This window comes from Strongylocentrotus purpuratus, unplaced genomic scaffold (genome assembly GCF_000002235.5).
Source record: "Strongylocentrotus purpuratus isolate Spur 01 unplaced genomic scaffold, Spur_5.0 spur5_contig_842, whole genome shotgun sequence".
Lineage (NCBI taxonomy): Eukaryota > Metazoa > Echinodermata > Echinoidea > Camarodonta > Strongylocentrotidae > Strongylocentrotus > Strongylocentrotus purpuratus.
Window position 1 is genome coordinate 692021 of NW_022145549.1, and position 18655 is coordinate 710675.

Here is an 18655-nt window from a genome sequence, read left to right on the forward strand (position 1 = left end):
GGTCTTCTTATTTTCTATGCAGTACTAGAATTCTTTAAATAAAATGCTTATCATGTTTTCATTGTATTTTTTTTTAGATACATGTCCATTAATTCAATTTCAATTTCAAATTTATTCATGTTTCCAACAAAACATTACAAATCAATTATAAGCATTTAAAACGAATGTAAGAAATACATGTTGGAAACAACCTGCTTATGAATATCTAACCATCAACATTTAGGAAAAAGGGTGGGTGAGAAATAGATATAAGTAAAAACATGGGCATGGAATTTTCAGTGAAAGAAAGGCAGTAATAGGCCTATGAAATGGATGATTTGGAGTTTAATAAATTAGTACCGGTATAATATTATATTATATTATATGCTAGTTAAAAGTGTTAATTATTATTAGTATAAAATATCAAATGTGATATTACTGGTAAACGCCTTATAATTGGAAACGTAGCTGTCACTGCCATAAAGAGAGATATCTGCATGCTACATTGCTTTATAGATAATAACCTGCTGCTGTACTAAGGATAATGCTACAGATCAGTTGCAGATTCAAGAAATGGAATTAAATTATTAAAAGAGATCATGATTCCAGTAATAATTAATTACCCTCATGACAAACAAAATACTTTGATTCATAAGTGATATAAATATAATCAGGGAATAATTTTCCTCAAATATTTTGATTAGCAATTTCAGCTGATGGATAAATATTTCAAATGAAATTCTGTACATTTCTATGGAAGAAAACTGCTACACAAACAATATTTTGTATAGCAGTCATGCAAAAATGCATAGCAAATTGCGATGCGTTACCAGGAAAATTATTCCCTGATAATATACAAGTATACACAACTTACTAATGAGGTACTCCAGTATTTGAATTTGTAAGCAGCAATACAATTATGACCCTTTACCTTTGAGAATTCCAGTACTTTTGCTTGGACCCTCTTGTTATCAAGATAATGACACCAAAAGAATGGCGTTCATTTTGTTAGGTTGGGATCTACAAGGTAGAAATTTTAGACAATGAATGCTAGAGCAGGAAAAGGGTGTTCAAGAGAAAACGAGCACACACAACTCATCCATATTAATCTTGCAGACAACTCAATTTGTATTATATATTTTTTATAGATAATTATTAACTAGTAATTAGTAATTATAATTATTTTGAAGCACAAAGATATCCAGATTATTTTGTATGTGCATGTTGATTCCATTTGATGGAGTCTAATATATATATATGTTATACAGTATAGCTAGAACAAAGTTCTTTTTGACATTATTTTTTATCTTCATTTTTATTTTGTGACATCATAGCTTCGTATTTATAGTGATATTTCTCCCCATGTCTTCTTATCGTGGATGTGTGGACTACATGCTAGTAGTCTAGTTGATACAGTATTAAAAAGGGGAAATAGAAAACCAGTGACCTAGCTGTGGTACACATACATTCCTAGTTAAAGTTGATTTGTATCTTTATACAATGCTATATATCTTAGTGCAACCAGCAAAACTGATGTGAATAATGGAAGACAATATTCATGTGTAAAATAAAAAAATAAAAAAATACCTGATAGATTTACTGTATTCTTTTGGATTTCTCATGTTAATTACCAAACCACCATAGTTCAATTTGAGTTACTGGATTAGAATAATGTACTCTACAAAATTAAGGCAGAAAATTTCCAAGAGTAAATTAAGGTATAAGATAATAACCTATGTTTTGTTTTTGATTGTTTTAATCTGGTTGAGGTATAGACCAGGATGTAATTGTGTATCAATTTTATTATTGTCAACTGTAGCATGTATAAAATTGTCTGTTTAGAGCCATTAGTTTATTAACTCATTCCATACCTTGGATATCATACCTTGGAAGTAGGCATAAAGTGATACAAAACTTATTTGCCCTTCGGTGTCCGCTAGTGGGTTACTCTTGATTTTGGCGCTGTGCAGTTACGGATGATCATGGACAGTTGAATAATCCATCAGGATTAAACTTGTCTTTCTTCAGTGATTAGTACATACCAAGATTTGATTTGACTTCACACAACGTTAACACCCTTCTGGCTCTCAGCAGATGATACTAATGATTTGGAGTGCATGTTATCAAGACACACTCGGCTTATTATGGTTCTATATTTCTAGTGATGCCAAAATTAAATATATTTGTCACCTTGCAATTAATACCTCTGTAGATTTCTCCCCTTGTTTTGATTGCTTAGCCCTGCTACATGTATTGCACATTTTATTATGCTATATTCTCGAGTAGGTTCTACTCCACACATTACATGATGCAAGTCTTGTTTGTGTTCCTGCATGTATCTGGCCTTGTGGTAACACACTCTGTTGATTTGGCGCTACTTATAAAAATTGTGCGGTGGAAACTTGCTCATTTATAAGCTAATGTATTTATTGTTGATTATTGTTAATCTGGGGGGTGTTTCACAAAGATCCTAAGTAGAACTTAACTCTAAGTTGGACTTAAAAATTATGGACAGCCATTGGAGTCTTAAAATGAAATATATTCAAAAGCAGAAATTCAAGTATTTTAGACTTTTTATAAATTCCACATCCAGAACATGAAATCTCCTTGATGATAGAAAATATGAATGATTTGAATAAACAATTAATGCCTTTCAAAATAACTTTTACAAAATATTTTCAAAGATGCTAATGGCTTTCCATAATTTTTAAGTCCAACTTAGAGATAAGTTCAACTTAGGATCTTTGTGAAATACCCCCCTGGTATTTAAGATAACCATGCACTGTTGATTGCACTTTAATATCCAAACCGGGCATGGTGGCTCAGTGGTTAGAGCGCCCGCCTCATGAACGGGAGGTCGTGGGTTCAAACCCCGGCCGAGTCATACCAAAGACTTGTAACAATGGGACCTTCTGCCTTCTAGCTAGGCGCTCAGCATATTAGATTGGAGAAGGGTAGTAATAACATGTTATGCAGGGCCCGCTGGAAGAGCAGTTTTATAACTAAATTGGCTACCCTGGGTAAATAAAACGTTATTATTATTATTATTAAACAGAGAAGAAAGACTGACAGATATAGACACAGATGAAATTATAATTCAAGATGGTATATAAAGAGTGAATGATTAAATTGATTAACCAAATTGTTTGTTACCAGTATATATTTGAGGTTATACAGTAAGAGCTATATGTACAAACATAATGTATTTACAAATATTGTGAGTTCCTTAAATGTGACAGTGCTATTTTGGTGTCAAACAACATATTTTGAATCATGTATCTTGGATGTAGTCAAGCAAAGCTTGTGTACCAATATTTCTCGCTGAAAATTTGTTTCTACACTTTACATGTACAATAACATTTAGTGTAGTTGTATTTGAATTTGATTGTGTATAGTTGAAATATCAATGTATTTATTGTACGGTATATGATTGGTTGTTAATTGCCTGAGTAATTTGATGCTATGCAGTGTGTGTGTGTATCTTTTAACATGAACTTGACGTTAATGTACTTGCTTCAAAAGCTAAACAGTGGTAGGACCTTCATTGGACTATATCAGACTTTAAGATTATGTCAGGTTTTTGTTTTCGGCGTGTACTCCTACATTTTCTTGGGTTGTTTGTGTATTGATTAGGGCATGTCCATTGTATTTGGTCATTTGGCCCTCATGACCTCAGTTGACCTGATTCAGGGACTCTTCAACTATTTCTCTGCTACTGTTTTGGGTAGGAATTCTAAGTTGAAAATGGAATTTATTTGAAAGTTATTTTGATCTCGTCATGTATGACCTACAAATCGTTGTGATCAGTATTATGCATAGGACAAAATACATGTAGGTTGGACATGCCCATTATGTCTCATCAACTCTTATATTCTTGTGGTTATTCTATAATTCTCTTTAGCTGAAATAATTTTCATGTAATAGACTGAAATGGAGTACTTGCTGCAATGATTTAGAGTTGATAGGTTGTATGATTATACTTGATTGTGCATGCTAAGTGATTAAAACACCTGGTCGATATTGCATACTTCTTCATTTTCAAGAGGTTGTCATTTTGTTATCAAGTTCAAATAGAGAGTAGAGACAGAAAAATGAGAAGGGGGAAGACTGTTCAGTTAAAGGTAAAGACCAGTATTGGAAATGCCCCAATTTCAAAAAATGAAATGGAAGCTCTCATTACCAATCATGTGAAAGAATATGTTTTGACTAATACATGATGATAAAAAATTTGCCGGGAAACCGCCTACTAATTCATATATTTGGTAAATTTGTTTCTCTCATGGTCTGTGAGAGATATAGGGTAGTCCCATATACATCTTTCTGTGTATAGTGCTTGTAACTTTACGAAGAGTGGGCCAAATTTCTTATCATTTTGATGATTCCAGAACCTTGCAGATGCTAGATGCTAGATGATCAACCTTTTTTGATCGATTCCACAACGTTTCTTTCACAATGCAATCGCATGACCATAACTGGTCTTTACCTTTAAAGAGAATGGGAGAGAGAAAAAGGAAGATGGGAGAGAGAGAAGAGAGTTAGAGAGGAGAAAAAGATAAAGGGAGGGAGAGAGGGAGAGAGAGAGAGAGAGAGAGAGAGATATGAAAATAGAGCACCCAAGTGTCATAATATACAATATAAATATTGCAAATAAAAGTGCCAATTATATTATCTTCTAGTAGCAGATCTTTGGGTGTGGGCCAAAGCAAGTCTGACGTAATCTATAAACCCCAGCGAGGTACAAACAAGTGCAATAATATTATTGTGTAATCTAGCAAGCCCCCCTCCCTTCAAATGTGATATTCTAATGGTTACAATCATCAAATAAATGAAATAAAACCTTTCAAAGGGTGCAGCTTCTAAAAAGCATCAATACCATCATGTTCAGACAACTAAAAAGACCTTGACTGCAAGCTTCCTGTGTATAATCATTTCTTCTGTATTTTTTTTCTTCCAATTTATTTTCCAGTATACACATTTACTTTACATGTTATGTAAATTACAACATTTTAAGTTAAAGAAGAATCAAATACATGAATAATTTTTTCTCAAAGATGTATTAAACACTTCAATACGCAATACTATCTGTATCAGAATAAAATCTACATTGCAATAACCAAGAAATAAGTTCTATTTTAAGCCCATGCTATGCTATGCTGCAGGTTCATATCATAATTTAGATTTCAAAAGAACATGGATTTAAATGAAAGCTATTTTTTTCTCAAATTTGCGAAAAAAAAGTGCCTGTACAATATGCCAAGTATGAAAAAGCACAACCACATAAATGGGCTAGACTTGCAAACAAATGGGGTTTATACCACAGCTCTTTGTTCAATTGTGACATTTGGTGTTATAGCAATGATCTAAGTCCTCAAAAGGGTATCAAATACATAACAGACAATTCAAATTATTTGATTAATTAATTGGGTGAACTCATTACTCCTTTTAATTTAGTTTTGAAATCAATCTATTGATCATATCCATACAAAAAGAAAACCTGAATATTGAGCTATCAAAACAAAATACAGACTTGTATCATTGACCTATACAATTTTGAAACAAACCCCAAAACATACAGTTGATTAATATGTTAATTGCCCATTGATTGTCCACTACAGCCATCCAGGACTACCGATGCGTCCGATTGTAAGACACATGCTCTGGCTACAGTTGCTACAAAGTCAATTTATGATATAAAACAAACTTGAACTTCAATCCTGGACCCGCCATTATACCTCATTCTTACTCCAACCATAAATCTAATCTAATCTAATAAAATCGAACCACAACCAATGACAGAGCCATGTATATCTTGGATGAAACAGAGCTAGGAGAAAACGTCACTGGACTTAGCAGATGTTGGGCTACTCTGCTTGTAAGCAAGTTTTTGCACGGCGACGCAAGTGCCGACTACGGGGTATTTAAATGAGCTCGCCACCCCGTACTAGCTTGACTCCCGACAGAAATTTTCATTCTGAGTGCGACCCCCCGCTAAGATTAGCGTTGTAGAAGGCCACGTCGCCAGTTGCGAAAACTCGCTAATGTTTGTTTGGAGCCAGAGGAGTGTTAACTCAGTTCACTTTACAAAGGCTTCAATTATAACACCATTCTGCTCCAAAGAGATGATGTTCATGTTGGGTCCAACAGACAGTGCTGACGTTCATGCCCAGTATGACATGCAAAATAAATACTTTTGTCAACACTATAACTCTATCAACATGATGCTATCAATATAATCCTTTTGCTATAAAGATCACATTGAATTTCTGATATGTTACAAGGCTACCCATGTATCTCAAACAAGCTGGAAAATAACACATGATAATTTGTGTGGAGTTTAAATTATATTTCCTTCCATAATGTATCTGTACAATACATAATGTGGGATTGTCCAGTAAGCAATTGGCATATTCTTACAACATACATGAAAAGAGGGATATTCCATTATGTATTTTGGGGTGGTCCTATATGCTAAGATGGAGAGGGAACATGCAAAATATAAAACTGCATAAATACTATGCCTACATAAATTCAAGAAAACAGTAATCAAACGCAGATTAAACTAAGAATATAAATGCTTTGTATTCACATATCCTTATAATATTCAATATTCATAAATTCTCCTACTCTTTTTTTACTTCAGGTTTAGAATGTGTAGTAAATGTATCTACAAAACACACCGTATTACAAAGATAAGTTACATAATATACAAACAATCTTATAAAGAGAAGTATGATATGTAAATTTAACTCTCTTCTTTATCTATTTTCCTAAATTACGTACAAATCTGCAGACAAGAAATTTGAAAGGAAAAAATGGAAAATCATTTTAGTACAACCAGTTTTATGTAAATTTTTGTGGCAACATGACACCTTATTCAAATCGACTTCAAAATCCTTTTGATGCCTGTGCAAAGATTGTACAGAATATTGAGTAAACTTACAGGCATAATATAATGCTTTTAAACATTATTATGAAGTATTTGGTGTCATTTATGCCTGGGTGTGGAAAGCAAACTGAATCACTGCAACCATCGGGGTCTCTCCTCCCAGCATAACTGATTAGGGTGTGCAGGTAGACAACTACAATGGGGTTCCCCCCTAACTCTTCTACATATAGATTCAAGCAATATTGTCAAATTTTTCCCCACCCCCCATTTTGAGGGAGGATCAACGAAACAGTCAAGTCCAACAGCTCTACCACATTGCAATAAATGACAGAATTTCAACACATAAATCTTGATGATGTGCACTTCTGCATTGTAACTAAATTACTTGAAAACCCCTAGAATATGAGATCTCGGTCATTTCATTTACAAGTAGCAAGAAGTAATCTTAACTGATTAAATACATACCTGTAGCTTAATATGAAATCAATATCAAGTATATATACTCTACGAGATCGCATCAATTCGATCATTACTGACATAAAATACATCTGCTTCTAGAATTGCTTAACCTTAGGCAAAGTGCAAAGGCTCTATTCCTCACTGTACTGTGTACTTTGATAAGACAGAGAGAGAAAAATGAAATAAAATGAAGAAAAAATAGGAGCCAAATTACGAATATTGCAGCTGAACAAAGTAACATTTTGCTTCCAATTCTTATTTCACCTACACTGAATTGGAACTATATTGAATCTATAATTCTGACTTTTTAAATAAATATATGAATTCAAAAAGATGTAAATACTATTCCTTTATAATCATTTCCACATGTACACTAACAGAGTGAATCTCCTTATAACGAAAATTATTTTGCATCAACTTTTTAAGAATTACAATCATGGCCTTTTTTTTAGTAACATGTGTTCCCAAAAGACAAATTGCGGCTGACCATTGCAGATGACCATCGAAGATGACCATTCTGTTTTCCTTCAATTTTAGCAGGTGGAGGAGGCGCAGGAGAGTCCATACTCTAACGTGATTTCCTTTTCTCAATTTTTAGAAATGAATTTGTAAACATGTATCATCCTAGTTGTCTAATTGGAAAATTGCTTTTGATTGCTTGACCAAATAGCATATTATGGTTGCCGTGGGGCAAGTGAACAAGTTGTATTGTAGCAGTGTATAGATTAGAAGTCTTTGAGCCCTCAACTCATATCCTGCCATAAGGCCGCATGCACGCTACCGTTATAGTGCTTTATTCATGCGAGCGAGCCACAGCTTAGCTGCTTTAAGCATGCATGCTCGCATTCGTAATTAATTCGCAGTTAATGTCCTTGCTCGTTGTACTGTGCCGAGTGCTTTGCACGCGCTATTGATCGCACCATCAGATTATCTCAAAATAAACTTGGTACAGGGGGGATTTGTTGCTTGGCACAATAGGGATTAGCCCTGTGGCACTGGGCTGTATTCATTATGGCAAGATAAGAGTTAAAAAACATTATCCGGTACTTCATTCACTTAAATTTTGAACATATCAATCTTGTTTGAGTAATAGGTAATACAGTTAAGGTGCCATAGTCTTGTGGATACATCACCAGACTGTATTTCCATGGTACAGGTTTCAAATCCCAGGCCAGCACTAATGTCCTTTGGCAAGACGTAAAGCTGCATTTGCCACTCTCTACCCAGGTGAACATGGGTGCCTGGCATACCTGACCCTAGGCTATAACAGAAGTGATATATCTTGGTGCCATGAGCGCCACAGCTCGACTGATACGAGCACAATATAAGAAGCTATTTGTGGTTGAGGGAGATTAAAGACAGGCAGAAAGGCCCCTTTTTGAAAGGCACCAAAAAGAAAAGGAAAGTACAAACACATAAACAATACAGTGAATTATATAAATGAATAACTCTTGTGTGGGATATCATGGTCTGCTTCAAGCCAGAAGGGCATTAAAGATAAATTTGAGTTCTGGTTAAAAAAAAGAAAATGAATTCTCACAGAATCAAACAAAACTTCCACTGAATCTTCAAGATTTAAATGTCATATGCCAAACAATTTTGGTAGAAAATGTTTACTGGCTGAGTAATGAGCATAGAAAGATAAGGAAATCAAGGTTGGTAGCCCGACAACATTTGTGTAGTCCCATATACATCTTTCTGTGTACAGTGCTTGTAACTTTATCAATACTGGGCCAAATTTCTTATCATTTTGATAATTCCAGAACCTTGCAGTACACACCAACACTTATATGCTAGATGATCAACCTTTTCTGATCGATTCCACAACGTTTCCTTCATAATGCAATCGCATGACTAGAACTGATCTTTATCTTAAACGTCCTTCTGGCTTCAAAAAGATGAAATTTTCTTCTGGCTAGAGAGGGAGTATAATGAGTGTTGAAGATGATGAATGCACACTGATTAAATAACTTGAGATATAAGTGCTTCCTTTCGCCACAATCACTTTCCTAATATAGTTGAAAACAAAACTGTTTATAAGGGTTGCTTTTAAAAGAGAGAGTAGCGCGACTATGTAACACAAAAATATTTTGTATCAATAGGCGCGTCTTCATCATCTCGAGATAGCCAAATAGCCCGCTATTTCTGATTTGGGAAATAATCCTGAAGTTACAAATCGCGTCTTCATCAGCTCAAGATACGACTTCAAAACTTGAAACTTGACCTTGAGAAATTAGCTCGAGATATTTTGCTCAGCGTTAGCACATAGTGCGATTCTTCGGTCTGGTGAAGACGCACAGGACAAATAGCTGGATATTTTGCAAACTGATATCTTGGGATGACAATCCCGACCAAATATCCCGCTAATTGCTACTTCGGTCTGATGAAGACGCAAATCAGCTGGATAGTTTGCGATCGGGATAGTTCAAATAGCTGGATATTTGGCAATCTAGAGATAGTGAGGACAGGCCTCATGATCAATCAAAACTGAAATTGAAGGGTCATTATCAAGACCCACTTACACTATATAACCACAACATTCCATACATGTACAGCTTTAATAGTACATGTAGAGATATTGTTTGATTTTTCTCCCTTAAGAATAGAGCATTCATCGAACAATCTGCATAAATATTATGCTACCAAATACTTCCAGCAAATGTACTCAGATTTCCACAGAATGTACAGATTTTCCAAAAAATTTGGTGTCTTATCTCCACGTGGCTTTGTTCAGACACACATGTACGCTTTAAAATGTGCAAACTGTATCATATGATGTATCAGAGCTTAGAGGCCGTCATTGCTCATAATTTCCTTTTCCCTCTTAATTGCAATTCCCTATCAAACATGTACAACAGTTTGTATTTTGCCATGGAATTTGTTTTATATTTGTTACTTTTTTCTTTTTTTTAAAGACAGATTTAATAACGCATTGAGTCTGAACAAAGCTCAAGAGCCCATCAAGGCGACTGATCTTTCAACCCTCTGCGGCACATGAACACCAAAAGAAGAAAACCTCGTGTCATGCCATCTCCAAAGTACACTTCACAAACATGAATTGCTCCCTCTACTGTTGTCTCCACCCCAGGCTACGTGTATTAGCAGCACCCTCCGCTCTTGGGCTCCTCTGCATCTTCTACTATCGTCACACTTTTGTGTTTGGACGCTCGGCTACTGCTCGCCCCGTCGTCAAGGAACGTTGATTCTAACATTCCTAGGAAGAAAACACATACATGTACAAAGATGGTCAAAATCGATTCTCAGAATACACAGCCCAAGGAAAATTAATAGATCAAACTCCTATAAGGGTACTAATATCCTTTGGCAAAATATTAACCTGCACTTGCTACTCTCCACCCAGGTGTTAAATGGGTACCCAGTAGGATGAGACGGTCATTGTTGGTCAAACAGTTTTGAGCGTCAAGTAACGCCTGGCAGGAATACTCCCCAAGGAGTGGAGATTGTGCACACATTGTGTGCTGCAAGCATTGAAGTCAATGACCGGGTTAATAGTATATATGTAAGGCGTTTAGAGACATCGTAGATGTATTAGGCAGAATATTATTATTCTTAGTATTATTATTAGGCCTATGGTGGGTTACTAGGGAGTGAGTAAGCACCTAGTCTGACACTTTTATTCATATCACAAGTCAGTAAAGGTGTATTATATCTTCACAATAGAGACTGATAGCATATAAAGAAACTATATAGATGACTTACGTTTGCTAAGATCCAGGAACATTTCTTCTATCCCTTTGTTGAGTTTTGCTGATGTGTGAAAGTGTTTAGCTCCCACTGATGCAGCATATCTACAGGGAGAGATGAATAGAGATGAATAGTTCACAAGATCTCAATTTGTTTTGGTTGTCCCTAAGGATATGTTAACTTTATATATTATTATGTCAACATGTTCTATTGCATTGTACATTTACTATTTTTATATTGTTGAATAAATGAATGAATGAATGAATGAATAAATGAATGAATGAATGACTTATAAAGTCTGGATCTCTCCATATTGGATGATCTGGACAGGGACGAAAAGCAGTCTAGAGCAAGATCTCAACAATACAAACAAAAGATAAAAATAAAATGCCACATATACAAGTATAAAGCTCCCTAAAATACTGAACTATGAATTCCATGGCAAAGTACAAACTGTTGTACGTGTTTGCAGAGGTGTCGTGGTCGAGTGGATACGTCACTGGACTGTTGAACATAAGGTCAGCGGTTCGAGTCCCACCACAGCACTAATATGTCCTTTGGCAAGATATTGATCTACATTTTCCACACTCAACCCAGGTGATGTAAATGGGTAACTGGCAGGAATTTAATTCCTTGTAATGCTTTAGCGCCTTATCATGGCAGCTCAGCCACAGCTGGGGTAATAATATAATACCTTGTGTTAAGCGCAGTAGAGTACATGTAGTAGCTGCGCTATACAAATTGACCTATTATTGATTAAAATATGGAAAGGTAGAAAGAAACTTACGCTTCTGCATCCGCTACTGATACATTCCTCTGCTTTTCCAGATCAATTTTGTTTCCTGAAAAAAGAAAGAAAAAAGAAACAGGTAAAATTTGGAAGACATGTTATATCAGTGCCATGAACAGAATTGTAGTCCTTATTTCATAAGACCAATGTACGAAGCTTATTACATGTACAAGTTCCCATTGTCTAATTAACATCTGTACTTCGGTTTTCAAACATCATGATAACTTCTGAAAATGTTGACTTGTAGAATAAAACCTTTGTGTATTGAGGGCAGTGATTGTATTTACCTGCTATACATAATGAGATGTCGTTCCCCAGCATCTTCTTCAACTCCTTCACCCAGCTCTTCACCTGGCAGGAGAAAATAAATAAGAAAAAAGTGTGATTACAACACTACTAAGACATGAAACTGAAACTGATTTGTACCGAAATACTTTAAGCTTTTTAAGGGGTTAGGCTTGACTAGCACATGTGCTATTATCTGGCCCCTTTTACCAACCAATAGTTTCTCTTCTTGTATACGTAAACACATTGTATGAAATGTATTACTGTATTGCTGTTGGTATTAAATGGTAAATAGATCAAATAAAATCAAATCAGATTGTAAGCTGCTTAAACCATAGCACAAAATAAAATGAATTACCCTGGTACCAGTAAGCATAGTGTCCATCACAGTTCTTTGTCTTTTATCACACAGAAGATTTTATAGGGACCGTTTTGGCATTGATTTTTACTTTTTTAAATAAATTCCCTACACCATTATATGTGTCAATCAATTTAAACATTAAAATGCCAGTGGTTCATTCATATAGGTCATTTCCTAAGCCTTGACTGAAGAAGTTGATAATTTGACATCAGCTGGTTCAAAATAAACCCAATTGAACCAAGGTCCTGATGTCCAATAGTAATGCAAGTCAAACTATAAAGAAAACTATATGAACTGTGAACATAAGTCATTAAAAATATTGACGAATACATAGGATAGATCTAGATGTATGTCGGCTGTAAATAGAAGAATCCATCCAACTTCTCAAGTACAGCATTTAACTTATGTAATAAGAATGTGAAACGAAAATGATATTTGAGCAAATGAAATATCAATTATGTTGAATGGCATTTCTTTCGCAGCTCACTATGAGGTGTAATCAACTAGAATTACGACCAAACAGAAGTCTTCATGTGATGAAATTTGATGTATAGGGAATATAATCTTCAGGAAATTACTGATTAGACCCGATTATCAATGCTGATGGTACATGTACATGCATGTCGAGGGGTCAGTGACACAAAGACGTAACTCAATTTTGTACATTTTGAGAAAAAGTGGTTAAGGTGTCACAGAGCACTCGGGCCTTTAGGAGTTAAGTCCACGTTTCACTAGCCATTGACTTCAATAGGGTGTTGGGTGGAGTTAAGTCTTTGTGTTTCCTGGAAAGCCCACATTTTTCTGAACATTTTGATATCAAATACTCATTTTGGCAAAATATGGAGTTACTTTGTTGTGTCACTGAACCCTCGAAATACATGTTCATGGCATAAAAGGTACAGTGCTGAGGAAGAGGAAATCTAATAGTCTTTTCACACTGGTTTTGCTTAAAGATAAACTCCAGTACTGGTAAAAAAAAAAAAAAATAATTCTCACAGAATCAAACGAAACTTACACTGAATGTTCAAGATTACAAATAAATGACATGTGCCAAACAATTTTGGAAGAAAATGTATACTGGCTGAGTAATGAGCATAGAAAGAAAGACAAGGAAATCAAGGTAGTACTAGCCCCGACACCATGTGTGTTGTCCCATATATAGCTTTCAATGTGAGTGCTTGTTACTTTACCAAGACTCGGTCAAATTTATTATGATTTTGATGACTCCAGAACCTTGCAGTGCACACCAATACTTACATGCTACATGATCAACTGTTTCTGATCCTTTCACACGTTTTCTTTCACAATGCAATCGCATTACCAGTACTAAAGTTTATCTTTAACCCAGTACTTTGCTTAGCCCCGTACTATCCTTAACCCCGGACTAACTATTTTGGCTTTTCTCATACTCTGTTTTTAGTCCCGTACTAGCGCCTATTCCGGTGTTCACTGTAATTCGTTAGCCCCGGACTTGCTCTATATCGTGAATATTATGATTTGACAGTGGGCTCCTTACTTCGCATCTGGCCAGCTGCGATACGCTCCATTGCGTAGTACCGGACTATTTTTCATTTCTGTTCTCATTCATTTGCTTGGCATCGCAATTGCGGTGTTAGCAGGAGTTAGCACCACAATTGCGGGGTTAGCCCTGCTATTTTGCAGGGCTAGCTAACCCCGTACTATAGGTGGGGCTAGCCCACTTTGGTAAATACGGTTTTAGAATAGAAAGTGGAATAAGCTTAACCCCGGACTATAGGTGGGACTAAGCCCCCCCCCCCCTTAAACCTTAACCCCACCTATAGTACGGGGTTAAGCAAAATTTTGCCAGTGTGAAAACAGTATATAGGTAATTCATTCTTAGAAATTTAACATGTTCATGTCACATTCATTAGAACTGCTCCTACACTGTACTTTGTACTTGCCCTTTTCTTTCTAACTATTTTTTAAAAAATCAGCAGGAAAAAAATGTGTAAGGAGCTGGCTACTTGCTGTTTAAACATCTGTATGCAGTGCTGGTCCTTTGCAAAGTCATATAACAGGCAAAGAAATAAAATGAGTCTCATATTGTTGGCAGCACAACCCACAAGAGCAACACTAAGTGGAATGTTTCTTACACTTACGCAAATTAATTTTGGAAATAATAATAGGGAGGGGGGGGGGGGGGGGAGATGGGGTGGGGGAGAAACAGAACTGACAGGGGTTAAACTACAAAGGTTCAGAACCACTTTTTAACCCTTTATGTGCAACACAAGTAATGTCCCCGTGCCACGTTGTATTGATATTGGTACCAAAGGCTTCAAGATTAAAAGGGTGGCAATGGAGCTAATCAAGGCCTGGGCCCCGTCTTTAATACAAAGAGTTGATATCAATCATAACTTATTTGAGATTGATATCAATCGCAACTATGTACATGTACATAAGAGATAAGGGGATTGATTGGAGGACTAACTTTTTGTGAGACGGGGCCCAGAAAAGAATAATTTTGCAAAGCTTTTGTGCTGCACAAAGTAAACCTTCCCTCAATGGTGCCTATTGTTTTGACAAACAAGCGAACATGAAGAGAGGCAAAGAAAGTGACCAAATACAAAAACAAAAAGAGATTTTGAATGTTTGATTTACCTTCGTGAAGGAATCCTCATCTGTAATGTCATAGACTAGTATTGCCCCGTTGCTGTCTCTGTAGTAGATAGGTCCTAATGCATGAAACCTCTCTTGACCTGCCGTGTCCTGTACATAAGTAAATGAATAAATCAGTAAGTCAAGCTTCAAATTGGCAACAATAACAGAGACTAGTATTGCAGTCGATCTGTACATGCAGGTCCTAATGCATGATCTCTCTTTTGACCTGCCGTGTTGTGTAAGCAAGAAGGAACACACCACTAGTACATGTAGGCCAGGTTTCAAATAGGCAACAACTAGTGACCATAAAGTGTGACCATAAAGTGTGACCATACAGTAAGTTCAGTTCATGATGTCCATACGGTATGTGACTAAACTGTTAAAAATGAAACAGATTGTCATATAATGCATGATGTACAGCTGGGTAGGCTTTAACAATACAAACTACAGTACAATACATGCATTTGATTTTATAAAGAAATACTCAAATCGATAAAGGCAAATTTAGGATTAAAATACTGAATCAACTGCTATTACTTGTGTTACATTGCATCGCGATATTTAGAAGCTCAATCATGACTTCAACAACAGGGGTGTTGTTTTTTTTGTAAAACATTAAAGAGTAAAGAATATACATGTAGATATCAATCTTATCTGAATACCATTTTATCAACAACTTCATTATGACATTTATGACTTAATCCATTCATTGAGAGATTCATAACTAACGACTTACATTGTACTGTACGTGTAGGTTTGTTATTTAACAAACTGTAGGAATCCTATCTGGATATCAATAATAATATCATTCCTAAGCACTTTTTAAATTGTGGAAGTAAGGAGGTCATACAAAAGTTCACAAGGACAAAGTGGGTGTATTATGACAAAATTTAACAAATTATATGCACCATGTATATGACTTAGACCTATTGCCCTTTAAATAAATGGGAAAATAATACTACAGGTAATTGAAAGAAAAGAGGGAAGAGGAGAAGAAGAAAAAAGAAAAAGAAGAAGAAGAAAAAGAAGAAGAAGAAAAAGAAAAAGAAGAAGAAGAAAAAGAAGAAGAAGAAAAAGAAGAAGAAGAAAAAAAAAAGAAGAAGAAGAAGAAGAAGAAGAAGAAGAAGAAGAAGAAGAAGAAGAAGAAGAAGAAGAAGAAGAAGAAGAAGAAGAAGAAGAAGAAGAAGAAGAAGAAGAAGAAGAAGAAGAAGAAGAAGAAGAAGAAGAAGAAGAAAAAGAAGAAGAAAAAGAAGAAGAAGAAGAAGAAGAGAAAGAAGAAGAGAAAAAAGAAGAAGGATTTAAATACTAATTATAGAGCTTACCCATATATCAAGGTTGACTCGTTTTCCTCCTATATTCAGCTTTTTGTTGAGAAATGATGCCTGGAAATTAGAAAAGAAAATACTTCTTTTTTATAGCTAAATGTATTCAGTTCAATCAACGTCAGACTTAAGCCAAACCAGAATTTTGGTAAAATTATCAGGCAGACTGGCAGACACAATATTTGTTGCTTTTTTTTGTTGTTGCTTCCTGGTGACTGAGATGACCTCACACTTTTGGGTTCCATATCAACTTGCTGGTCCGATCACTGAGCTTGTAAAGATCTTGTAGTTGCTCAGCATCAGCATCTGACTGCATGTATGGTGAGGTAGATAGCGTTAATATTCAGCAAACAGTCAAACTCTTGACGTGAGTTGGACGAGCAAGTCATTTCGTAAAAAACACTATACCTTCAATACGTGTGTTATACCCTCGCCCTCGCGCTGCGTGCCAAGTCATGAAAATGTCACGCATTGCTGATCTTTGAACTTGGCGTCTCTGCTAGTACTATTAGGTCATTCCTTCCTGACTAGTGCATTTTCTCTGAATTTTTCATTTTAGCCAGAATTTAGCATAGTTTTCAAAAAAATTTGATCCTCTTTGACTTTATTTTCTTCTTGCCTTGGAATTTTGATCTAGAATCTAGACTAGATCTAGATAGATGTAATCATATTCAATTCCTCCTCCTCAATCCAAAGTCAAAGAAGAGTTTGAACTGGAAACCAACGAATAAAAAGAGTAGTAAATCAGGACCCTAATTTAAGTAAGGAGAGTGGGAGGAACTAACAACAGTCTACACTAGTTGAATTCCTAAAGCGTGGGGTACCGGGTGGGAATTCCCATTTTTGCCTACAATTCAGCCAGTCATACACGCAACACAGCTCAGTGCATCCACACTCACAGTCGTACTCACTTGCAATGTTGTAATGTGTTTATCATTGAATTTGTTTTCTACGTATCGCAACACCAGCGACGTTTTTCCGACACAGCCTTCTCCAAGCAAAACCACCTTGAAATTTTTTCCTCCGGCGCTACTAGCTGCCATTTTAACTATCTCTAAAGAGAGTCTTTACAATGACAAGATTGACAAAAGTGAGGTCTTGCTATTCCTTGCTCAGTTTCAGCTAAGTCCAGTGTTTACACGTTGAGAAACTCGATCCTTCCTTTCTCTTCTTCTCTCACACAGTCACAGTCATGTTACCTTTACGCCTCCATTTATCAAGTGGATGACGTCACTATCTAGTTTTGATGATGGTCGTGAGACATTAGTATTGGATGGAATTAATTCATTGATTTCATTCTGTCAATTTATTGTAGTAGTATGTTTTATTTGTGCGGTTAAATGATATTGATATAAATATCAATACTAGCATAATTTGTCATGTAGATCTAGACCCGACATCATTGTCAAGACCCTAAAAAACAATGACATCATGATTGGTATATTACCAGAAACAGCGGATCACTTTTGTTCACTCTGGTTTGTCAATTTGATAAATGGTAAAACAGTAAGAATCAATATGCATAATTCGAAATGTTTTGATTTTCATTTATTTATTAAGCGGCACGCGCATAAAAGAGAGACCAGAGTGAAAATAACTGGAATTGAATATTTATTTATTTAGATAATTTTATTTATTATTTATTCATTATTTGTCTATTTTGTTATTTATTCATTCTTTGATATATTATTTTATTCATTTATATATTATATTTTTATTCATTTATTCATTTTTCAATTAGCAGCGTAGCTATAAGTCATCGAACCGAATCAGGGTAGCTAGATCTTTGAGAAGGCATATCAGGGGCACGAGATGAAACATTGTAGAGCTACGCTCGGTTGCTATATGCAGGCTGGCGTACGCAGGATTTATTTGAGGGGGGGGGGTTAAAAATTTGAAAATCACGCCAAAAATTTCGCAACGACTCAGCCAGCCGCTGAATAAACAGGGGGGGGGGGGGTATGGGGTATGAGGATCACTTTTTTTTTGGGGGGGGGGGGTCTCAAATATTTCGCAACGTCTCAGCCAGCCATTTAATAAGCAGGGGGGGGGGGGGGGGGGGGGGGGGGGGGGGGTCTCAAAAAATTCGCAACGTCTCAGCCAGCTGTTGAATAAGCAGGGGGGGGGGGGTTAAGAGCACATTTTTTGTGTGTGTGTGTCCCAAAATTTGGAAATTAATTGGACCCACTTCTATTTTTACAGATGGGGTCCAGAGCCCAATGAGGGCCCCTACCCGGAGTTCAATTGAA

At 35.9% G+C, this 18655-nt stretch overlaps 1 protein-coding gene across 1 annotated transcript; it reads right to left on the bottom strand.

The window, feature by feature from the left end:
- Positions 1–9910: 9910 nt before the first annotated feature.
- LOC105439764 (ras-related protein Rab-21) lies at positions 9911–17630 on the bottom strand. Its single transcript, XM_011669136.2, has 7 exons — positions 17318–17630; positions 16407–16466; positions 15085–15192; positions 12107–12170; positions 11817–11871; positions 11045–11133; positions 9911–10538 (listed from the first exon to the last, which is right to left on the bottom strand). Exons 1-7 carry the CDS (start codon positions 17447–17449, stop codon positions 10423–10425), a joined length of 624 nt encoding a protein of 207 aa, XP_011667438.2. The 5' UTR covers positions 17450–17630; the 3' UTR covers positions 9911–10422.
- Between the last annotated feature and the right edge of the window lie 1025 nt (positions 17631–18655).

Excerpts from the sequence above, each read along its gene's own strand:
- LOC105439764 (XM_011669136.2), bottom strand. The coding sequence starts at position 17,449 with ATGGCAGCTAGTAGCGCCGGAGGAAAAAATTTCAAGGTGGTTTTGCTT. Across the intron at positions 16,467-17,317 it reads AACACATTACAACATTGCAA|GCATCATTTCTCAACAAAAA; the intron begins GTGAGTACGACT and ends TCTAATTTCCAG. Across the intron at positions 15,193-16,406 it reads GAGTCAACCTTGATATATGG|GACACGGCAGGTCAAGAGAG; the intron begins GTAAGCTCTATA and ends ACTTATGTACAG.